This window comes from Polyergus mexicanus, unplaced genomic scaffold, assembly GCF_030449975.1.
Source record: "Polyergus mexicanus isolate NDT 795.1 unplaced genomic scaffold, iyPolMexi1.0 SCAF_24, whole genome shotgun sequence".
Taxonomy (NCBI): Eukaryota; Metazoa; Arthropoda; class Insecta; order Hymenoptera; family Formicidae; genus Polyergus; species Polyergus mexicanus.
The window spans coordinates 487,595-509,133 of NW_027223344.1; the positions used below are offsets into that span (position 1 = coordinate 487,595).

At 32.0% G+C, this 21,539-nt stretch overlaps 2 protein-coding genes across 8 annotated transcripts in view; one reads left to right on the forward strand and one right to left on the reverse strand.

Moving 5' to 3' along the window:
- The first annotated feature begins 664 nt into the window (after positions 1-664).
- On the forward strand, positions 665-2,666 carry LOC138942905 (alpha-amylase 4N-like). Of its 2 annotated transcripts, XM_070313377.1 has the most exons (4): positions 665-867; positions 1,183-1,613; positions 1,826-2,234; positions 2,574-2,666. In XM_070313377.1, the coding sequence occupies exons 1-3, from the start codon at positions 697-699 to the stop codon at positions 2,028-2,030; spliced, it is 807 nt and encodes a 268-aa protein (XP_070169478.1). In that variant the 5' UTR covers positions 665-696; the 3' UTR covers positions 2,031-2,234; positions 2,574-2,666. The 2 variants fall into 2 exon arrangements, with proteins under 2 accessions (XP_070169478.1, XP_070169479.1); XM_070313378.1 differs by lacking the exons at positions 1,826-2,234; positions 2,574-2,666 and adding an exon at positions 1,771-1,795.
- A 526-nt stretch (positions 2,667-3,192) lies between these two features.
- LOC138942823 (nascent polypeptide-associated complex subunit alpha, muscle-specific form) overlaps positions 3,193-21,539 on the reverse strand; it is a 223,249-nt gene continuing 204,902 nt past the window's right edge. For all 6 annotated transcript variants that reach the window (XM_070313290.1, XM_070313289.1, XM_070313296.1 and 3 more), the window contains one exon: positions 3,193-7,649. In XM_070313290.1, coding sequence (XP_070169391.1) covers positions 7,365-7,649 — 285 coding nt within the window. In that variant the 3' untranslated portion in view covers positions 3,193-7,364. The remainder of the gene's footprint in view (positions 7,650-21,539) is intronic.

Genomic DNA, 21,539 nt, shown 5'->3' on the forward strand with positions numbered 1-21,539 from the left:
TCGCATGAGAGCACATCTCAGTATTCGTCTTTAATAGATATTATAATAAAAAAGTAAATGTATGCATAAACATGCATGAGATCTTAACAGATATCTTGTCACGCCAAAAACACATAAAAAACATTATTGTTTGTTGAGAAAGAGTAATAAACTATATTGCGCTGCAAGTTTAAAATAAAGAAAAATCGAGAGAGAGAAAAATAAATATAAACATCAAGATATTTATTAATTCGCATAATAAAAAATCGAGTTTTATATAATTTTAATAGTATATTTATTCAGAAAATACCGATCTCTCTTAAAGTTTCCGATAAAATTCCTCAAGTTAAGTTCGTACTTTCCTGCCGTATTGTCCCGAGATAACAACGGTCAGATCACGCACGTTTACGTACATATTATTACAACTGCAACCTTGACTGTTGACACTTTATCGATTGATTAGATCATTGTAATTAATTAGACAGCTTACATAAGTAAACCATTTTAATTAATTAGACAGCTTGCGACATTTATCGATTCGTGCGATAAACATGTTTTATCAGCACGACCAATGGCGCAATACAATGTAAGCCGCAGGAGTTGCTGGTAAAAACATCACGTGCGGTCGCATAGCAAGGCAATATTGACCTTCGGACAAACTGATCGGCACGGTTATAAAATCTCGGTGACTGATAGTTCGCGGCATTATTGTGCATAATGTATGTGCTAATGTGCGCGTTAACAATACTATCGGCGGTGATTGCTCAGAAAGAACCGCATTATGTGAACGGCCACGATGGAATGGTGCATCTTTTCGAATGGAAATGGCCAGACATTGCGGCAGAGTGCGAAAATTTTCTGGGTCCTTTAGGGTTCGGTGGTGTGCAGGTGAGCGATATTAAAGAGAGAAGAATTATATTAGAAGTAGATAGTGACAGGAAAATTTCAGAGAGATTTTCCACAAAAGGTTTTATAATTAATATTTTCTGCTTTTTTTAAATCTGGGAATTAAAAAAATATTGTATTAAATATATAAAAAGATGTTAAATTTATTAATTATTTTTATAGATTTATTTTTTAAAATGTATTATTCGAAGAAATAAATTTTTTTGCATAAGCAGAGAAAAAAGAAGAGAGCAAATACGTCAACCCTCGCAATATATTGTACAATCGAATGAATAATATTCCTATAAATTGATATAGGTCTCTCCGCTACAAGAAAACGTAATTGTAGACAACAGACCATGGTGGGAGCGCTATCAGCCTATATCTTACATCTGGCGTACGAGATCGGGTACATCGGAGCAATTCAAAGATATGGTTCGTAGATGTAACAACGCTGGTGTGAGAATTTACGTCGACGTAGTATTCAATCACATGACCGGTGATCACAAAGTAACAATGGGTACCGGCGGTTCGACGGCGAATACATTCAACTTCAGTTATCAGGCAGTACCGTACACAAGAGTTGATTTTCACACACCATGCGAAATTAACAATTACCAGAATGCAACGAACGTGCGGGATTGCCAATTGGTCGGTCTGCACGATCTTGATCAATCGAAAGAATTTGTCAGGGAGAAGATCGTCGATTTTATGAACGACGCCATCGAAGCTGGAGTCGCCGGTTTTCGGTATGCAGAATTTTTGGGGAATTTATGTGATTTTATTACAATATTTTTCAAATATTCTTCACGATATTCTATGAAATTTTCATCAAAAAATAAATTTAAAAAAAATAATTTTACTATTATTTTAAAGCAACAAAAATATACTAATAATATTTTTAAGTTAAAAAAAATATTAGCAAAACGAGATATGTGTACGAATCTGTCAAATATAAAAGAGGCCCACCCCACGACTCCGCCGGAAACACTCTGTCTCCCATTATCAATTCTGATAATACCTGTGACAACGGCTGGATCTGCGAGCATCGGTGGCGTCAGATTTACAATATGGTGCGCTTTCGAAATGCCGTCAATAAAACCAGTATCAATAATTGGTGGGACAATGGCCAGAACCAAATCGCCTTCTGTCGCGGAAATGCCTGATTTATCGCGATCAATAGTGATCACTTTGACTTCAAGCAGACTCTCTTTACCTGCCTGCAACCTGGTACTTACTGCGACGTCATTTCTGGAAACTTGGTAAGCAACAAGTGTACCGGTAAAGTCGTGACAGTGAATGAAGATAGCAAAGCTTACATACAAATTTTGACATGGGAGGAAGACGGTGTACTCGCTATTCATAAAGGGGTAAATATATCTTTTGTGCGACGTTTAATTCTGTCAAACGTAATATTTTACTGCATTTGCGAGTACTTATATGTTTAATTATAATATTCGATAACTTGATATAATCTCATATTTAAAATAAGCACTTTTATCGCAATATTACTCTTGTATCTATCTTATCGCTCTAATATAATTTTAGAATTTGTTTTAAATAATATAATTCTCGATACTAGTACTATCTGCAATAAGACTTCTTGCACAATGACAGTTATTATCACGTGTACAGGAAATAGAATTTCATCATACATCTTAATTGCTTATTATATAATGTATCTTTTAATAATCGATTTCTCTTTGCAGTCCAGGGTACCATGATGAAGATCTGATTGTACGAGCAAGATAAAAATCAAAAAATATTATAAAAATATTTTGATATTATAACTTCTTATTATGTATATGTGTATATGTGGTACAGTATATAATTTATATATATATATATATATATATATATATAACATATATAAATATAAAAAATATTATGTAAAATATTATGTAAAATATTGCAGTAAATTAAAAAAAATTAATTATCTTCGATTAATCATGGCAACTATATGAGAATTAAAAGATTGTAAATTTGTAAATGAGTAAAATATGAGTAAAATATTGTATAATGTAACATATCAATGGAATGCGTCGTGACTAATCTTTTAATTAGTTTAATTTTTATTCCAGCTATTTTATATATCGCCTTATTCTGGAGAATACATCATTATTGTTATTTTTCGCTTACCGTTTTATCAAATCCAATAATATATCTATATGCGCGTCGTCGTGTCGGCTAAAATTGCATATAATATTCATATTTCCTATAAATAATATTCATAAAAATATAAAATATAATTAGTAAAAAATAAAAAAATGTAATACACATGTGCTATTTTTCAACAATGTTTATTTTAACAGAAACAATGTACTGTGTTTTTCCTCTTTTCACCATTAATTTCTACTATACATGATATGACAGTTAATCGTAAGATAATACACGACAGACTACCCGATGGAAAAATAAAAAGAGTCGAAGGGAGATCAGGTGAGATGAACTGGATACATAACATAAAATCGATCGATCTTAAGGAAGTTCTATCCATCCAAAGGATGGATAGAAAATCTTGAAATATCACAAAAAGATTGCTTTATCGCCGATTTTACCATCTCACTCTAGCCTTTAATCCGTATGCGATTAAATTATCCTTCGCTGAGAAATCTGTCATCGCGTTTACCGCCATAATTCGTCCGTTTATCTTTTCCTCTCGATAGACGAATATACTGTACGAAAAATAATTAATGCGTAACGCTCGTAGTACGCATTAATAGCGTGTGAACCTCGCGACTAAATAAAACACTAAATAAAATACTACAGAGCATTTGTAAAAGCACGACATAAATAAATGCTTAAGCGTTATGTACAGTGATCGCTTGTTTAAGTAAAAGCCGCTAAACTCGGTTAGCGCGCCCGAGTTTGTCATATATGACAAAAAGATATTTCACTTATTCGACATGAGATATCGTCGTAAATCAATGAGTGTTGCATTTCTTAAGCACGATTAACAAAAAAAGAAAAGTTTCTTTACCCATATTATCATATATGTACATATGTATGCTGAAAGATATCATACCACTAATTATATAAATAATAGGCACGTAAACAAACTTCAACCTACAATTATCTTTGCATACGGTAAGAGCAAGTGTAATATCGTATGCGACTACAGTCTAATTACCATTAATAATTTCGTACTACGAGTAGTAACAGACTTATGTAATCAGCCGCAGGAAATACGATGAAGTCCTCCTCTTCTCTCACCGCGCGAATGCTGTTTCTAATAATTTCCGCCGCTTTAACAAAATGTACATTCATCAAATTTGTCAAAAAGCTTTTTTGTGTTTGGTTTTTTTTTTCATTTTTTGTATTTTACTTTTCGGTTAAACGCAAACTCGGGAGCGCGAATGTATAGAAACACCGTTTTAGACGTACATAAATGTTTGTGCGTGTACATGTGTATGTATACATACGTTTATATAGTCTGCACAATAAATGTGTGGGTAAATCTAAAAAATACTGCTCATCTTACACAAACTGATTCATCATTCATAAGCGCAATTTGACGTCACTCTCTAACATCATTTATGTCTTAATCGTTATGTGAATACAATAAGGCAACGTGTATTACACAACTAAATAAATAAATGTTTACCTTGTGAATCTTGAAGATTAAAGGGGAGCAAAATAAAATGGGACGCTAATGTACAATTTCCTAAGAGCTATACAAGTCCATCGCACGTGAAACTATCATTGTTTGTTCGTACATCGAATATGTCAATATGTGTTTATGTGTTTATGTGCGTGTATGTGTGTTCGTACGTGGATTTTATTTTTGCACATAGAGCGTTAGCAAAAATATATAATTTAGTATATTTATCATAATAATTCATTCATATATATATAAAAAAAACTTCGTTAAAATATATAAAAGAAACAACGATTTGAGCAAATACGTATCTCCTACGGTAGTTAAAAAGTTATCGCATCGAAACGTATTTATTGTTATTGCACATAATTCTCCCTAATTTTATATAGATCGTCTCATTTTTTTTATATACGCATATCTATACTTACATCCCCGTTTCGCACTCGTACGTAATAGCATTCATTCCAGTATATGTATGAACACATATATCCGTACCATTCTTTCTCATGCATTCCTCTCTTCTCTTTATCTCTCCGTTTTTTCTCTTTTCGAAATCAAGTCAATGATTTGTCGTTTCGTCGACTTTTCGTATGCCGCTCGGAGACACGACTTCGGCCGTTACGATCGAGAAAGTTGTCGATCGAGAAATACGATTTCACATAAACAAGAGTAATATATATGAGTTCAATACGTATATATCGGAGATTAATCCGAACGCTATGATCAACGACGTTGTCTTGGAAGACTTTATAAAGATAGGCACTCATTTGCTTGATTTTGCTGACTTATCTGCCTTTCGCGATAGTTGTGGAAAAAAAATGAAACTTATCAATTACAATGCAACGAACATAATCTAATCTATTTATCGTAAAAAAATAATACAATTTTCGGCTTTTTAGTGATAAAACTTTAGAAATTGATTTATGTGATGTATTTATTTATGTTTGTATTTGTTTATATATTATGTTTAGAACTTAAGGAAAAGGGAGTGCATTTAAAAATAATTAATATATCAAAATTTATTTTATTTAGAAAAAAAATAGATAATTTCCTAAACATTTTGAACTACATAAAATAATTTCTGGATATGTTGAAATATTTAAAAAATCTTGAATATATAAGAATAACGTCATAATCTTTGAAACGGCCTTTTATAAATAAATAACGTGAAAAAAATTATATTTACCAATTTTTATATTTCTCTTTCTGAGAAACTACTGGTCCAATTGTTATCACTTTCTTTCAAGAGATAAGAAAAATATGTTCGGCTTGAAATTGTTATTTTATAGAAAAACAAAACCATTAAAAAGTAGGCTTTATTTTAATCATAATAAAAGAATTTTGAAGAATTTTTTATTCCTAACAGGCAGGTAGGCAAGTGTTCGTCTCCGATTTTAGAAATTATTCGGATATATTAAGAGCGTTGCCAGTATCGAGAGAAAGAAATAAGATGAGTAGTTTCGTCATATGATTTAACAACTACACTCTCTCCCTTAAGGTAGAAAAAAAATTTGATTCCATATAAAATATTTAAATAAAAAAAATTTAAATAAATACATTTCCGATATATTCTTTGTCACGTAGTGATTGTCACAGTGGAAGACAATCTGTTAGCAAAGCTAATATGAAGGTGAATTATTTGTTCGGCATATAATGCCAATTTTCTATTTCTTACATTGCGAAATGTATTATTTAAGTACTGAATCCATGATATAGATCACAAGTAATTTATAAGATATATAAATTATCATTTTATAAATTTTTCCATACACAACACATATTGTTCTACCAAAAACTTTGCCGTTGTAATTTTATTCGTGAATTTATTTTCACGATTTCTATTTCTCAAAAACATGAAAAGAATAAATATTTACTGTTTATACATTTTATCCATTGCCTACGATTTCTCTTCAATTTAATACAGTCTTAAAAGCGCGAATAAAAATAAAATCTTGAACTCTGAATTGTTTTGCGTAGATCCTTCGAAATATATTCTATTTTTATTAAAAAACACGTTCAATTTCTGAAATCGTTGTTTTTTCGCTAGTATTCAACAATTATATACATTAATTTATTCTTGTAACGATATGTATACAATCATGATTCGATTAAACTTCTCTTTCTGCAATCGTAAATACTCAATAGTTTCGTTTTGCGTTTATCGCATTTATACAGTTTTCGAAAATATCTTTCTGTTGACATAACTATTTAAATGTCATTTATTCAATTAAAATGTTAAAAAAATGTTAAGAGTTGAATTCGTCTCACTCTTTTATCACGCGCCTTTAATTTTACACTGCACGCCATTAAATAACGTGTCCTCATCGTCCTGCGTCGTTCAAGTCCTATATAATTTATCATCGTAGTTTTCAATTTTGCTAGTCTACGGTCCTTCAGGTCTCTATAGTTTAGATGTTAGATTATCCCGACATCCTCTTTCTCTCTCTCTCTCTCTCTCTCTCTCTCTTGACAAAACGCTCAAAAATCTCTATTCTTGAGCTCCATACGCTTTATGCATTAATGTCAATCAAAGTCTCTCTCCTCCCTTCTCTCTCTCTCTCTCTCTCTCTCTCTCTCTCTCTCTCTCTCTCTCTCTTCCTCTCTTTTTCCTACAGTCTAGTCTCGGCTAAACTGCACAATCTGAATTCTCCTACCTAAAAGTCCTTCCGAGTTCTTGATTACTGACAACAGGCGGAGTCTCCACTCTCCCTAATATATGAAATCGTCTCCTTTAATGTCACTGTTTGATAGGCTTCTTAAAGACGACTTCTGGCTTGCGTACCGGACGGGGTACGCGCCGTTCTATCCTGAGAGCCCGATTAAGATCCGGAGACGGCGACGATGGTGTCCCGACGACCGCCACTGTCTCGGATCCCAGTGGGGGAGTCTCCGCCATTGTTTGTCAGTTTCCGGTGCTGCTAGGTCGCCGGCCCGGCGTCTGTTGCTGCGGTTGCTGTTGCTGTTGCTGTTGCGTCACCGCCGCGGCCGCGGCCGCCGCGCTGAGCGTCGGTAGCGGTGTTTGATGACAGTGGGCACAATGCAAACAAACGGTGCAGGCACCGATCTTCCGAGCCAGCATTATGCGCAGCTTCAAGGCTGGACCGAGCTTCATGCCCATCGTGCCCGTCAGGTGGTTCTCCGAGAGCAGCGGCAGCGCGGCACCGTCTATACGATGCTCCCGGAAATTCTGCAAGCAGAAATTGTGACAGCGTGTTATTAACAATATACTTTGAGATGTGTCAAATAAATTTTCATTCCCCGTCCATATCGTTCTAATAGTGCGGGATAGAATTTTGAGCGAGAGACTTTATTTTCTAATATTGTGCCTATCGATCAGATGCATATGATCGCCAAAATATATTAAAAATTGAAACTTTAATTTTTTTCATCAATGATGTACATATCTACGTCACGGTCATAGTATAGGATTGTTATTGGAATTCGCGGCATTTAAATTCTGATTGCGGATCGTTAAGGCTACTATTGTATTCCTCCGTTCATTATATGATTCACCCGATGATTCTCAGCGTTGTACGAAATCTCGCAGATTCGTCTCTCGCGCAAGACGATCGGCAGGAGGACGGTCCGTCATCTTTCTGTCGGCGTGCAAAAAGTCCAATCGAGATTCGCCGAGAAACGATGAGCGAAGAGAATAAGAAGAGAAAGGGGGGGGGGAGGGAAAAGAACGCGAAGGGGCAGGCAAAACGGAAGGAGGTGAAGAAAACAAAAGAGAAGGAAGGAAAAAGGAGAGTGGCGTTTCATTCAACACACCGGATCGCCGCGTCTCCCGTAATAGCGGCTGTGCAACGACCGCGGGGTGCAACGCGTGGTACGTAAGCGCGATCGCGAGCGTCCCTCGCGCGCTCCGCATGTTCGTGAAATACGGTAATTGCTCCGGCCCGCTTATGAATGAAATATTCAGCGGCATAATGCGAGTCGCGCACGCAACGGCAGACCAGTCTCCTTCCTCGCGCATGCCGGCCCCTCGCCGAAGGTGGGGACCCGGGATCGACGTGGAGGATCGAGGCCGTGCATTCATGCCGCTGGACATTCAGGTCTCTCTCTCTCTCTCTCTCTCTCTCTCTCTCTCTCTCTCTCTTTCTCCTTCTTCTCTCGCGAAGATAGCGTTCAATTGCCCGGCTCGCCGAGGGTAAGTGCGAGGGTTATTTGTCATTGAAGGGAGCGTTTGTCGATCTCGTTACTCGTATCTCTCGCGCTGCATATTCGAGCGCTCCGACAATCGATTCGGATTATATTGAGTGTCTTATAAATGAGAGAGAAATTTATTTCTTGATTATCTGAAGTATCTGAATGCGCAAGTAATACAAAAATAAATTAATTCGCCATGTATGTAATAGTTTTGAGTAAATTAAGTTTATATAACGCGGAGATTTATATATATAATTACGCTGGCAATAAATAATTCATATCTTTTTCGTGAGTTAATTTATTTTCAATTGGCAATGATACGCGTTATGAACACTCGGAATCTAACGGGTGTATTCATACTGGCCGTTTCGCCAAGTAGCCTCTATCTACTATTTATCTACGTACGTATCGCGTAAAGAAATATCAAGACAATTTATCGCGCAACAGGAATCTATATTGTTAAGCATGCCCAAGGATCTCGCGATAACAATGAGACTCGTATAATCGCCGATGCTAAAACGCAAATGTCATTGATTATGGTAAATAGGCTCCATACCGTTTCGTATTCTCGATGCGTTTGCGGTTCTAACGGTACGAGTCAGCCACGCGCGAGAATAGCCGCCTCTTCACGGTCATCTCACGTAAAGCCTTAATTAGTTAAGTCGTTCACACAACGCGCAAGAAATCGTTTCCGCTAAATTTTGTACAGCTTTATCCAATGCGGAAGAAAAAATTTCCCTGTAAATAATTATTCATGAAAAGTAATTCCACATCTTTGCTCTAACGTCCAATTTTTTTAATTTTATAACAATTTTAATCATAATGTATAAATTGCTATAAAATTACCTGAAGTTGCTGTGAATTCCTTTCGTAATCGCAATTAATATAATATAAAGATCTCTAGTGTATTTTTCTCCTATATTTAATACGCTATTAATTTTATATTTTATTAGAATAACATAAGCGCGCGCTTTGATTTGCGAACGTTCTCCAATTTTTAAAATTTTTCTTTCCATAACTTTAACTTTTTTTTTTTTTCACAAACTGTTTAACTATCGAAATTCGCATGATTTGACAGTCGCAAATAATACGAGTGAAGCAAATCGCAGCGCGCAAATCAGACAGCCAATCAGCATCACGGAAAAAAGGCTTCAACGCTTTGATATATTCGAGTTCGAGGTTTCACGAGATTTTTTTTAGAAAGCGATAATAATTAAATGTACACATCAACCGTTTAATAAATAATTAATTATAATTTAAAATATACTTTATACATTTTAATATTCCGCGTATACATATAATATGATAGTATGTAAAATATTTCGGCAACGACTTTTCAATAATATGATACTCGGTCTTGGTGGCGTAAACATTGGCGCGCTATTGTTTACGTATCATGATTTTGTTATTACTCATACAGCGACACTTGAATAAGAACTATGGGGGGTGGGACGCTCCGTCGACATCAAATTCCTTTCTTATGTGTTATCATTCACACGACGACAACCGCGCAGTAAAGTAGCTGTGCGAGACGCTCCGTCAAATTCATTTCCTAAACGCGATCGCGACAAGTACCGGAAAATAATTTGATGAGATAATTATCTACTTATCTTTTAAATACATTACCACAATAAGAAATAATTATTTCTCCAAAAATAAAGTTTAAAATTAAATATATTTTCGATGTTTTATCGTTTGACTTTTAACAGCATCTAAATATGATTCGGATTAAGATCGAGCAATTAAACAATCGATTCGCAAAATCGAGTAATTAATACAAGACTTCGCGATACATCAATCGTTTAATAAATATAATTAATCATAATTTAAAATATATTTTATAAACTTTAATATTCCCCACATATATATATATATATAATATAATTGTACATATAAAATGTTTCGGCAACGACTTTTCAATAATATGATATTTGGTCTTGGCGGCGTAAAAATTGGCGCGCTATTGTTTACGTATCATGATTTTGCTATTACTCATACAGCGACACTTGAATAAGAACTATAGTGGGGTGGGACGTTCCGTCGATATCAAATTCCTTTCTTATTTGTTATCATTCACACGACGACATACGCGCAGTAAAGTAGCAGTGCGAAACGTTCAAATCTTCGTCAAATTCCTTTCCTAAACGGGATCGTGACAAGTATCAAAAAAAATAATTCGATTTTGTTGCCCGCTTTGTTGCCGATTTTGTTGTTCGAAGTAATCGGTGAATTGCCGACTTGTCGACTTGAAGTGTGATTCTCACGTGAAGCGAGGTTCGATCGTGCCGAAATTTGAAAGTGCGGGAGTGTCGTTCAAAGTATCGCGCGTACAAGTGCGGAAGTAATCTTTTAATAAAAGTGCGGGGGTGCCGTTTATGTATCGCGTGTGTGAATCAATCTGAGAGGAGGAGGAGGCTTAGGAGAGGCATTGGGCACCAGAGGAGCAACCCTGTAGTAAGCAAATTGTTATTTGTATATTGATTACTTATTAATTGCATTTGTGCAATTTAAATTGAGCAATTAATCGCGTAATTTGATTCTTTATTTGTATGATTTAAACAATAGAAAATTAAAGAAACAGATTTTTGTATGAAAGCTATAATCTTGTAAAATTTTATACTTTTAGATTATAGCTTATGTATGGAATTATTAGTAGTAGTGTTTTTTTCAAAATTTATAAAATTGTTTTATTAATCTGCGTATTATTATATCCATCGAATGTAAAATTCAATGTGTATAATAAATTTTTTTAAATATTAATTATTTTGATTATTTATTAATGCTACAATTTGCATCTTCTATTTGTATGTTACAGATCAATGTAGTGATCCTGACATTCTGAGAGGAGGAGGAGGCCTAGGAGAGGCTTCCTGCATCGGCGGAGCAACCCTAGGGTGAGTATTTATTATTTGTATATTAGTTAAATTAGTTAAAACTCGCGTACGTGCATTAATTCGGTCTTATTATTTGAATGAATGAAACAAGAGAAAATTGGAAAGAAAAACTTTTACATAAATCTTATAAAAGTTTCAATGTGAAAGAAAATCTTTTTATAATTTATAAAGTTATTTATTTATATAAAGTTTCTTTGTTAGTATTGTGTATTCATCGGATGTATAAATATTTCGAAATATTAATTATATTTCGCCGCTATAATTTGGATTTTATATTTATATGTTACAGACAACGTAGCGACGTAGCCTCAAAACCAACAACTCCGCTGTTGCGCATCAGTGCCGGTGAGTGACAAACTTTTATTTAATTTTAAAGTAACGGATTTATAGAAATTGTAGATATAGATTGTAGATTGTAGATTGTAGATAAATCCATTGCTTTTAAATGGATGAGCTAAAACAGTTGAATGGAATAACTTTTATTAAGGTCTCTTGATATGCATTGCATCTATTGCAAAAATAAATTAAAGTCCAAATTAAAGAAGGAAGATTATAAAAAAAATATTTTTCCAGTTTGTAAATTTTTTAATTTATTGAATAAAAAATGCCAGTAATTTTATCAATTATATACATGTAATGGTAACTCATTCTTATAACGCGCGCAGATCTTATCCTAATTTCTTACAGCTCATCCATATCGTAGAATTTGTTTGTAGACATTGTTCTTAAACTTTGTTTTAATTGATATAAGAGAAACCAAATGATCAATCAATTAAATTATCTATAATATGAGAATAAATGGCATAAATGTTGTTTAAATTAATTTTTTTTTATTATAAATTATATATATGTATTATTATATTATTAAATAAATTATATATTAATATATAAATTTTAATTAAATTTATATATTTATTATAATTTATCATAATTTTTTAATTAAAATTTTGATAATTTGGCTTTATGTCAGTTAAAATAAAATTATATTAAAATAAACATCTAACGAACGATCGTAAAATCACACGATCATCGTCGAGCGTGAAATGTTTACGCTCATCTACTGACGACAATAATTATCGGCAAAAAAAGGAGTTTATCTTCTTATGAGAGATAAATCTTGCGCTTATTCGTCGGCAATAATAAATAGCCGGCGATAAAGGGAATGTTATCTCCTTTTTCGATCTCCGGTTAGAGATCGATCCAGAAAATGGCCAGGAGCAAGAAAAAGTAGGTCTAACTGGCCCGAAAAATGGATATAGGCTACGCAAAATAGGCGGCCAATACTGACCAAAATCCGTAGCAAGAGGTTTGTAAGGTACAATTACGGTACGCGAGTAGGGCACGCGAGTAGGGCACGCGGTTAAATATCAGGGATACGTTCTCTAATTTTTGGATTTTTGCTGGTTTAGTTAGAAAGTAGGATTGTTAGGGCTATAGGCACCGTTAGGACATTAAAGAAAAAAACTAGGAATAAGATTACAATATATAGTAATAATATCTCGATAACGCGATTTTTGATAACGATATTTAAAAGTAAGACCCATTTTATACTGTTAAAATTGTCATTCGCGAGATAAAATATATTATATCTTATTGTTGATCGCGACATTCGTATAAAATCGCATATTGGAACATAAATCGGGCGGTGGATACTATATAACAAATCTCGAATGTCTGTCGAAATATCTTTGCATAAAATGATAGTAATTATATCGCGCGCGCGTGCGTATGTTGTAGGCTTTGATTATTATAGAAATTACGCGTATCGCAATCGAATATTACGAATATCGTCGGTTTATTTATTTGTCGCGTTATTTATTTGTTGCTCGCGGATTTTAAATCGCGATTTCTTTTATAATTTAATCGTTAATGTAGATCGAAGCTTTGTCTATTTTTTGCGTCATTAGATAAGTTGTGTTTTTAATATCTTAAATTTTAATTCTAATATATAATACAATATTTGATCTTATATATATATTCTCTCTTATATAAATTCTGAATACATTTTATTTTTTAACTTTTTTAAAACCATTGTTTTAAAACCATTATTCTTTATATCTTAATTTTCTCATCTATTTAGAAATGATATAACAATGAAGAGATGCAGTCATATAAACAAATAGCGATAATAGATTAGCAATTTCCTGAAATTTAATCCAAGTGTATAAATCTGTTAAAATAAAGATTTGTAGAGGGATATTGTCTTATGTACATAAATAATTAATTTCTTATATATAAGCATTTTATTTATAAAATATTTTGAGTATTTGAGTTAAAATAAAATACCAAATTAAGACAAATAACATTAAAAAAAAGAATGGCATAGATTATAATTATGCCACAATTTAGCATTAATATACACATATCATATATAATTATTTAGTAACAAGTTATTTAATTTACACACACACACACACACACACACGTGTGTGTGTGTGTGTGCAGATTCTTTGTATATTTAAAAAGATATATTTGTTTCAATAAATTTTTAAAATAAATCTACATATTCAGAACCAAATTTTATCGTCCAAAATGTTGAAATTTATTTATGTGGAACATGTAGTCGAATTACAGTATATTCAACTTGCATTACTACAGATTGATTCTTTTTATCTTGAGTTTTCATTATTGTTTTTAAATTTAACAATATACATATTTGCATATGTTAATATATATTATTATGCTAATATGTTTTTTGAATTAAAATTATACATAATCTAAGTTACGATTTTTAATATAAATGTCATATACCTATTGATATAAGTTGTATCTTTTATTTGTATCTTGTCGTAATGCACAATATAGTTTAATCTTACATAAATTCTGAAAAGTTTTAACTTTTTAAAAAACTTTGTATCTCCAATTTTGTATCTACCGTTAAAGATATCAATGTTATTGGAGAAAGACATTATTGTTCGTGCTCTTCACTATAAGTATTAACGCGTTAGTATTTTGAAATAAATATAACTTTGATTAAATTAAAGCTACATAGCGGGCCGAAATCGTGACGCTTATTCAAGCGATATAGCGGGCCGAAATCTTGATGTTATATAAGGCTGTTCCGCCTTTATAATGAACACAACTTATTGTTAGAAAAAGATACAATTCGTAAAATATTGATTGTGCAATTTCAATAGCACACAATACGCAAAATAATAAAGTTCCGAACGACGCGATAATTATTTATAAAATTGCTGTAATTTAAGAGATAGATTCATTAGACGCGAATGACCCAGGAAAAGACGTCGCGATTTTCGTCAGCTTAATCCCTTTAATAATCGTAAGCTTATTAATTTTAAAAATCTAATGCGTCAATCCTTGTAGCGGAGATCATGTAGAATAACGTCTTTCTTGAATAATATCGATATTTTTAACGGTAGACGAGATGTAAGCGAAGAATATGTTAGACGTGAAGAACTTTCTATAATTTACCTCTTTGCTACCTCTTTACTACCTCTTTGCTTATCGTGTTATCCTGATACTTTTGCGGATTTTGAAGCATTAAATTTCCCGTTTTCTATAATTTACCGCTTCGCTACCTCTTTGCATATCGTGTTATCCTGATACTTTTGCGGATTTTAAAGCATTAAATTTTCCGCTTTCTATAATATACCTCTTTACTACCTCTTTGCTCATCGTGTTATCCTGATACTTTTGCGGATTTTGAAGCATTAAATTTCTCGCTTTCTATAATTTAACTCTGTGCGACAGAGTTCTAATAAAATAAAACATTAACATAAATTATATACATACAATAGACTCTCTCTTTCTCTATCTCTTTGGCATATAATATAATTATATATATATATATATATATATATATATACGCACGTGTATAAAATTTTAATTTATTAATTATATTTCTCTGAAATTTTCTGTTTGTCAAGTATGACCTGTAATTATTTTCTATACAGAATCTTATTATTCATAACTAATTTTTGATACTATTCCCAAGTGACTTATAACTTTATTATTTAATTAATTAATTATAAAATTGTTTTCTAATACTAATAAATTATTTTATAGTTTAAATAAAAATATTAAATTGCAAATTTAAAACATTTTTTAAAAGATAATAAATTAAAATATAAGAATTATAAAATATATTATATATTAAACTTTGAAGGTTTAGAGTTTTTATTAACTTAAAATCTTAAAATAATTTAAATAAGTAAAATTATTAAAGATATAATTATTCTAAAATATGTTAATAATAGTAATTTTTTATAATTAATAAAATTAAATTCAAAATAATAAATATTATTAAAAAGTTTAGATTTAAAAATAAATAAAAATACAGTTATATTTATTAAATTAATGTAAGTATACATTAAAATAAAAGAATTTTAGGGATTCTAGATAGATTAAGAGATAATGTTAGGCATATTAAATTAAAATTAATATAGGAGTAATTATTAAAAAAAGAATTAGAGGGTAGTTTAAATTGAGGAAAAATAAGGCAAGTAATAAATAAGATTAGCCTATAAATAAATATGTAAATTAATCATAATAAATTTAAAGAAAAAAGTCATAATAGTTAAAAAATAAATTATTAATTATTAAGGAAAAAATTAATATTAAAGACGCTATAACTTGAATAATATAATATAATAAAGTTCCGAACGACGCGTTAATTTCTTTAAAGATTGCTGTGCTTTAAGAGATAGACTCATTAGACGCGAATGACCCAGGAAAAGACGTCGCGATTTTCGCCAGCTTAATCCCTTTAATAATCGTCATCTTATTAATTTTAGAAATCTAATGCGTCAATCCTTGTAGCGGAGATCATGTAGAACATTGTCTTTCTTGAATAATATCGATATCTTTAACGGTAATCGAAATCGAAGCAAATAATGTATCAGACGCAAATAATTTCGGCAAAAGCGTCGCGATTTCGGCTCGATTTATCGCTTTAATAATCGTAAGCTTATTAATTTTAAAAATCTAATGCGTCAATCCTTGTAGCGGAGATCATGTAGAACAATGTCTCTCTTGAATAATATCGATATCTTTAACGGTAGACGAGATGTAAGCGAATAATGTATCTGACGCAAATAATTTCGGCAAAAGCGTCGCGATTTCGGCTCGATTTATCGCTTTAATAATCGTAAGCTTATTAATTTTAACAATCTAATGCATCAATCCTCCAAAGTTTTGTAACCGGAATATGTCGAAAAATCAACCATGGTCGTGTTCTAAAATTCACCGCCAGTATCGGAAATCTCTAGGTCATATTATGCATGTTACAGATTTTCAGTACTAGCGATGAATTTCGGAACACAGTCTACATTGCGTGACGCTCGCGACGATTTGAAGCTCGCTCCCCATCCCCCCTCCTTCACCCGGCGATTCCGAGAATCGTCCGGCGAGCCTTCGCGTTTCGTTTCTAGGAATCGCGAATTTCGCGTATCCGTGAAAAAAAACTGTGTTTATATATTGTATATTACGTATATTCTCGCGTCGAACTAAAATAGCAGGAATAAACATATAATGTTTTAATCTTTTTTCCTCGATTACCGAAAACGAGAGCGGATATATTATAATAAAGTATCAAAATAAATTAACGATATTAATGAATAAAGTAATTGAATGAGGCAAATGTTTCTTTTTTTTAATATAATAGTAATTAGTATAAATACTTATATCAATCGATGACGAATATAAATCGATATCTTTAACGGTAATCGAAAACAAAGCGAATAATGTATCTGACGCAAGTGATTTCGGCAAAAGCGACGCCATTTCGGCTCGCTTTATCGCTTTAATAACCGTAAGCTTATTAATTTTAAAATTTTAATGCGTCAATCCTTGTAGCGGAGATCATGTAGAACAATGTCATTCTTGAAAAATATCGATATCTTTAACGGTAATCGAAAACAAAGCGAATAATGTATGTGACGCAAATGATTTCGGCAAGAGCGTCGCGATTTTCGCCAGCTTAATCCCTTTAATAATCGTCAGCTTATTAATTTTAAAAATCTAATGCGTCAATCCTTGTAGCTGATAGCATGTAGAACATTGTCTTTCTTGAATAATATCGATATCTTTAACGGTAATCGAAATCGAAGCGAATAATGTATCTGACGCAAATGATTTCGGCAAAAGCGACGCCATTTCGGCCCGCTTTATCGCTTTAATAATCGTCATCTTATTAATTTTAAAAATTTAATGCGTCAATCCTTGTAGCGGAGATCATGTAGAACATTGTCTTTCTTGAATAATATCGATATCTTTAACGGTAATCGAAATCAAAGCGAATAATGTATCTGACGCAAATGATTTCGGCAAAAGCGTCGCGATTTCACCTCGCTTTATCGCTTTAATAATCGTCATCTTATTAATTTTATAAATCTAATGCGTCAATCCTTGTAGCGGAGATCATGTAGAATAATGTCTTTCTTGAATAATATCGATATCTTTAACGGTAGACGAAATGTAAGCGAAGAATATGTTAGACGTGAAGAACTTTCTATAATTTACCTCTTTGCTACCTCTTTGCTTATCGTGTTATCCTGATACTTTTGCGGATTTTGAAGCATTAAATTTCCCGTTTTCTGTAAGTTACCGCTTCGCTACCTCTTTGCATATCGTGTTATCCTGATACTTTTGCGGATTTTGAAGCATTAAATTTCCCGTTTTCTGTAATTTACCGCTTCGCTACCTCTTTGCATATCGTGTTATCCTGATACTTTTGCGGATTTTAAAGCATTAAATTCCCCGCGTTCTATAATATACCTCTTTGCTACCTCTTTGCTTATCGTGTTGTCCTGATACTTTTGCGGATTTTGAAGCATTAAATTTCCAGCTTTCTTCAATTTAACTCTGTGCGACAGATTTCTAATAAAATAAAACATTAACATAAATTATATACACACAATATACTCTCTCTTTCTCTATCTCTTTGGCATATAATATAATTATATATATATATATATATATATATATATATATATATATATATATATATACGTACGTGTATTAAATTTTAATTTATTAATTGTATTTCTCTGAGATTTTCTATTTGTCAAGTATGACTTGTAACTATTTTCTATACAGAATCTTATTATTCCTAACTAATTTTTGATACTATTACCAAGTGACTTATAACTTTATCATTAAATTAATTAATTATAAAATTGTTATCTAATACTAATAAATTATTTTATAGTTTAAATAAAAATATTAAATTGCAAATTTAAAGAAATTTTTTAAAAGATAATAAATTAAAATATAAGAATTATAAAATATATTATAAATTAAACTTTGAAGGTTTAGAGTTTTTATTAACTTAAAATCTTAAAATAATTTAAATAAGTAAAATTATTAAAGATATAATTATTCTAAAATATGTTAATAATAGTAATTTTTTATAATTAATAAAATTAAATTCAAAATAATAAATATTATTAAAAAGTTTAGATTTAAAAATAAATAAAAATACAGTTATATTTATTAAATTAATGTAAGTATACATTAAAATAAAAGAATTTTAGGGATTCTAGATAGATTAAGAGATAATATTAGGCATATTAAATTAAAATTAATATAGGAGTAATTATTAAAACAAAAATTAGAGGATAGTTTAAAATGAGGAAAAATAAGGCAAGTAATAAATAAGATTAGCCTATAAATAAATATGTAAATTAATCATAATAAATATAAAAAAAAATTGATATTAATATTCATCTGGTTTGGTTAATTTATGAGTATGTTAATAAAGTTTTAAAATTAAGTAAATTAATTATTTTAATGGTAGAAATATATGAAGATGAAAGAATTAAAAAATATATGAATAAATTATCTATTTCAATAATTGAAAATATATAAAATGGAGTAACTTTTGAATAGTTAATAAGATAAACAATGTATTTCATGGCATAGTTAAAGATATTGAAGGTATTCATAAATGAAAAGGGGGAATTCTTAATTTTAATATTAAAGATATAATAAAATTTAAAATAAAAAAGTCATAATTGTTAAAAAATAAATTATTAATTATTAAGGAAAAAATTAATATTAAAGACGCTATAACTTGAATAATATAATATAATACAGTTCCGAACGACGCGTTAATTTCTTTAAAGATTGCTGTGCTTTAAGAGATAGACTCATTAGACGCGAATGACCCAGGAAAAGACGTCGCGATTTTCGCCAGCTTAATCCCTTTAATAATCGTCTGCTTATTAATTTTAAAAATCTAATGCGTCAATCCTTGTAGCGGAGATCATGTGGAACATTGTCTTTCTTGAATAATATCGATATCTTTAACGGTAATCGAAATCGAAGCGAATAATGTATCTGACGCAAATGATTTCGGCAAAAGCGTCGCGATTTCGGCTCGCTTTATCGCTTTAATAACCGTAAGCTTATTAATTTTAAAATTTTAATGCGTCAATCCTTGTAGCGGAGATCATGTAGAACAATGTCTTTCTTGAAAAATATCGATATCTTTAACGGTAATCGAAAACAAAGCGAATAATGTATCTGACGCAAATAATTTCGGCAAAAGCGTCGCGATTTTCGCCAGCTTAATCCCTTTAATAATCGTCAGCTTATTAATTTTAAAAATCTAATGCGTCAATCCTTGTAGCGGAGATCATGTAGAACAATGTCTTTTTTGAATAATATCGATATCTTTAACGGTAGACGAGATGTAAGCGAATAATGTATCTGACGCAAATAATTTCGGCAAAAGCGTCGCGATTTTGGCTCGATTTATCGCTTTAATAATCGTAAGCTTATTAATTTTAAAAATTTAATGCGTCAATCCTCCAAAGTTTTGTAACCGGAATATGTCGAAAAATCAACCATGGTCGTGTTGTAAAATTTACCGCCAATACCGGAAATCTCTAGGTCATATTATGCATGTTACAGATTTTCAGTACTAGCGATAAATTTCGGAACACAGTCTATATAATTGCGTGACGCTCGCGACGATCGGAAGCTCGCTCCCCATCCCCCCTCCTTCTCCCTCCGATTCCGAGAATCGTCCGGCGAGCCTTCGCGTGTCGTTTCCAGGAAAAGACGTCGCGATTTTCGCCAGCTTAATGCCTTTAATAATCGTCAGCTTATTAATTTTAAAATTTTAATGCGTCAATCCTCCAAAGTTTTGTAACCGAAATATGTCGAAAAATCAACTATGATCGTGTTCTAAAATTCACCGCCAGTACCGGAAATCTCTAGGTCATATTATGCATGTTACAGATTTTCAGTACTAGCGATGAATTTCGGAACACGGTCTACATTGCGTGACGCTCGCGACGATTTGAAGCTCGCTCCCCATCCCCCCTCCTTCACCCGGCGATTCCGAGAATCGTCCGGCGAGCCTTCGCGTTTCGTTACCAGGAATCGCGAATTTCGCGATAAGCGTATCCGTGAAAAAAAACTGTCTTTATATATTGTATATTACGTATATTCTCGCGTCGAAATAAAATAGAAGGAATAATGTGCTTTAAGAGATAGACTCATTAGACGCGAATGACCCAAGAAAAGACGTCGCGATTTTCGCCAGCTTAATCCCTTTAATAATCGTCAGCTTATTAATTTTAAAATTCTAATGCATCAATCCTTGTAGCGGAGATCATATAGAACAATGTCTTTCTTGAATAATATCGATATCTTTAACGGTAATCGAAATCAAAGCGAATAATGTATCTGACGCAAATGATTTCGGCAAAAGCGTCGCGATTTCACCTCGCTTTATCGCTTTAATAATCGTCATCTTATTAATTTTATAAATCTAATGCGTCAATCCTTGTAGCGGAGATCATGTAGAATAATGTCTTTCTTGAATAATATCGATATCTTTAACGGTAGACGAGATGTAAGCGAAGAATATGTTAGACGTGAAGAACTTTCTATAATTTACCTCTTTGCTACCTCTTTGCTTATCGTGTTATCCTGATACTTTTGCGGATTTTGAAGCATTAAATTTCCCGTTTTCTGTAAGTTACCGCTTCGCTACCTCTTTGCATATCGTGTTATCCTGATACTTTTGCGGATTTTGAAGCATTAAATTTCCCGTTTTCTGTAAT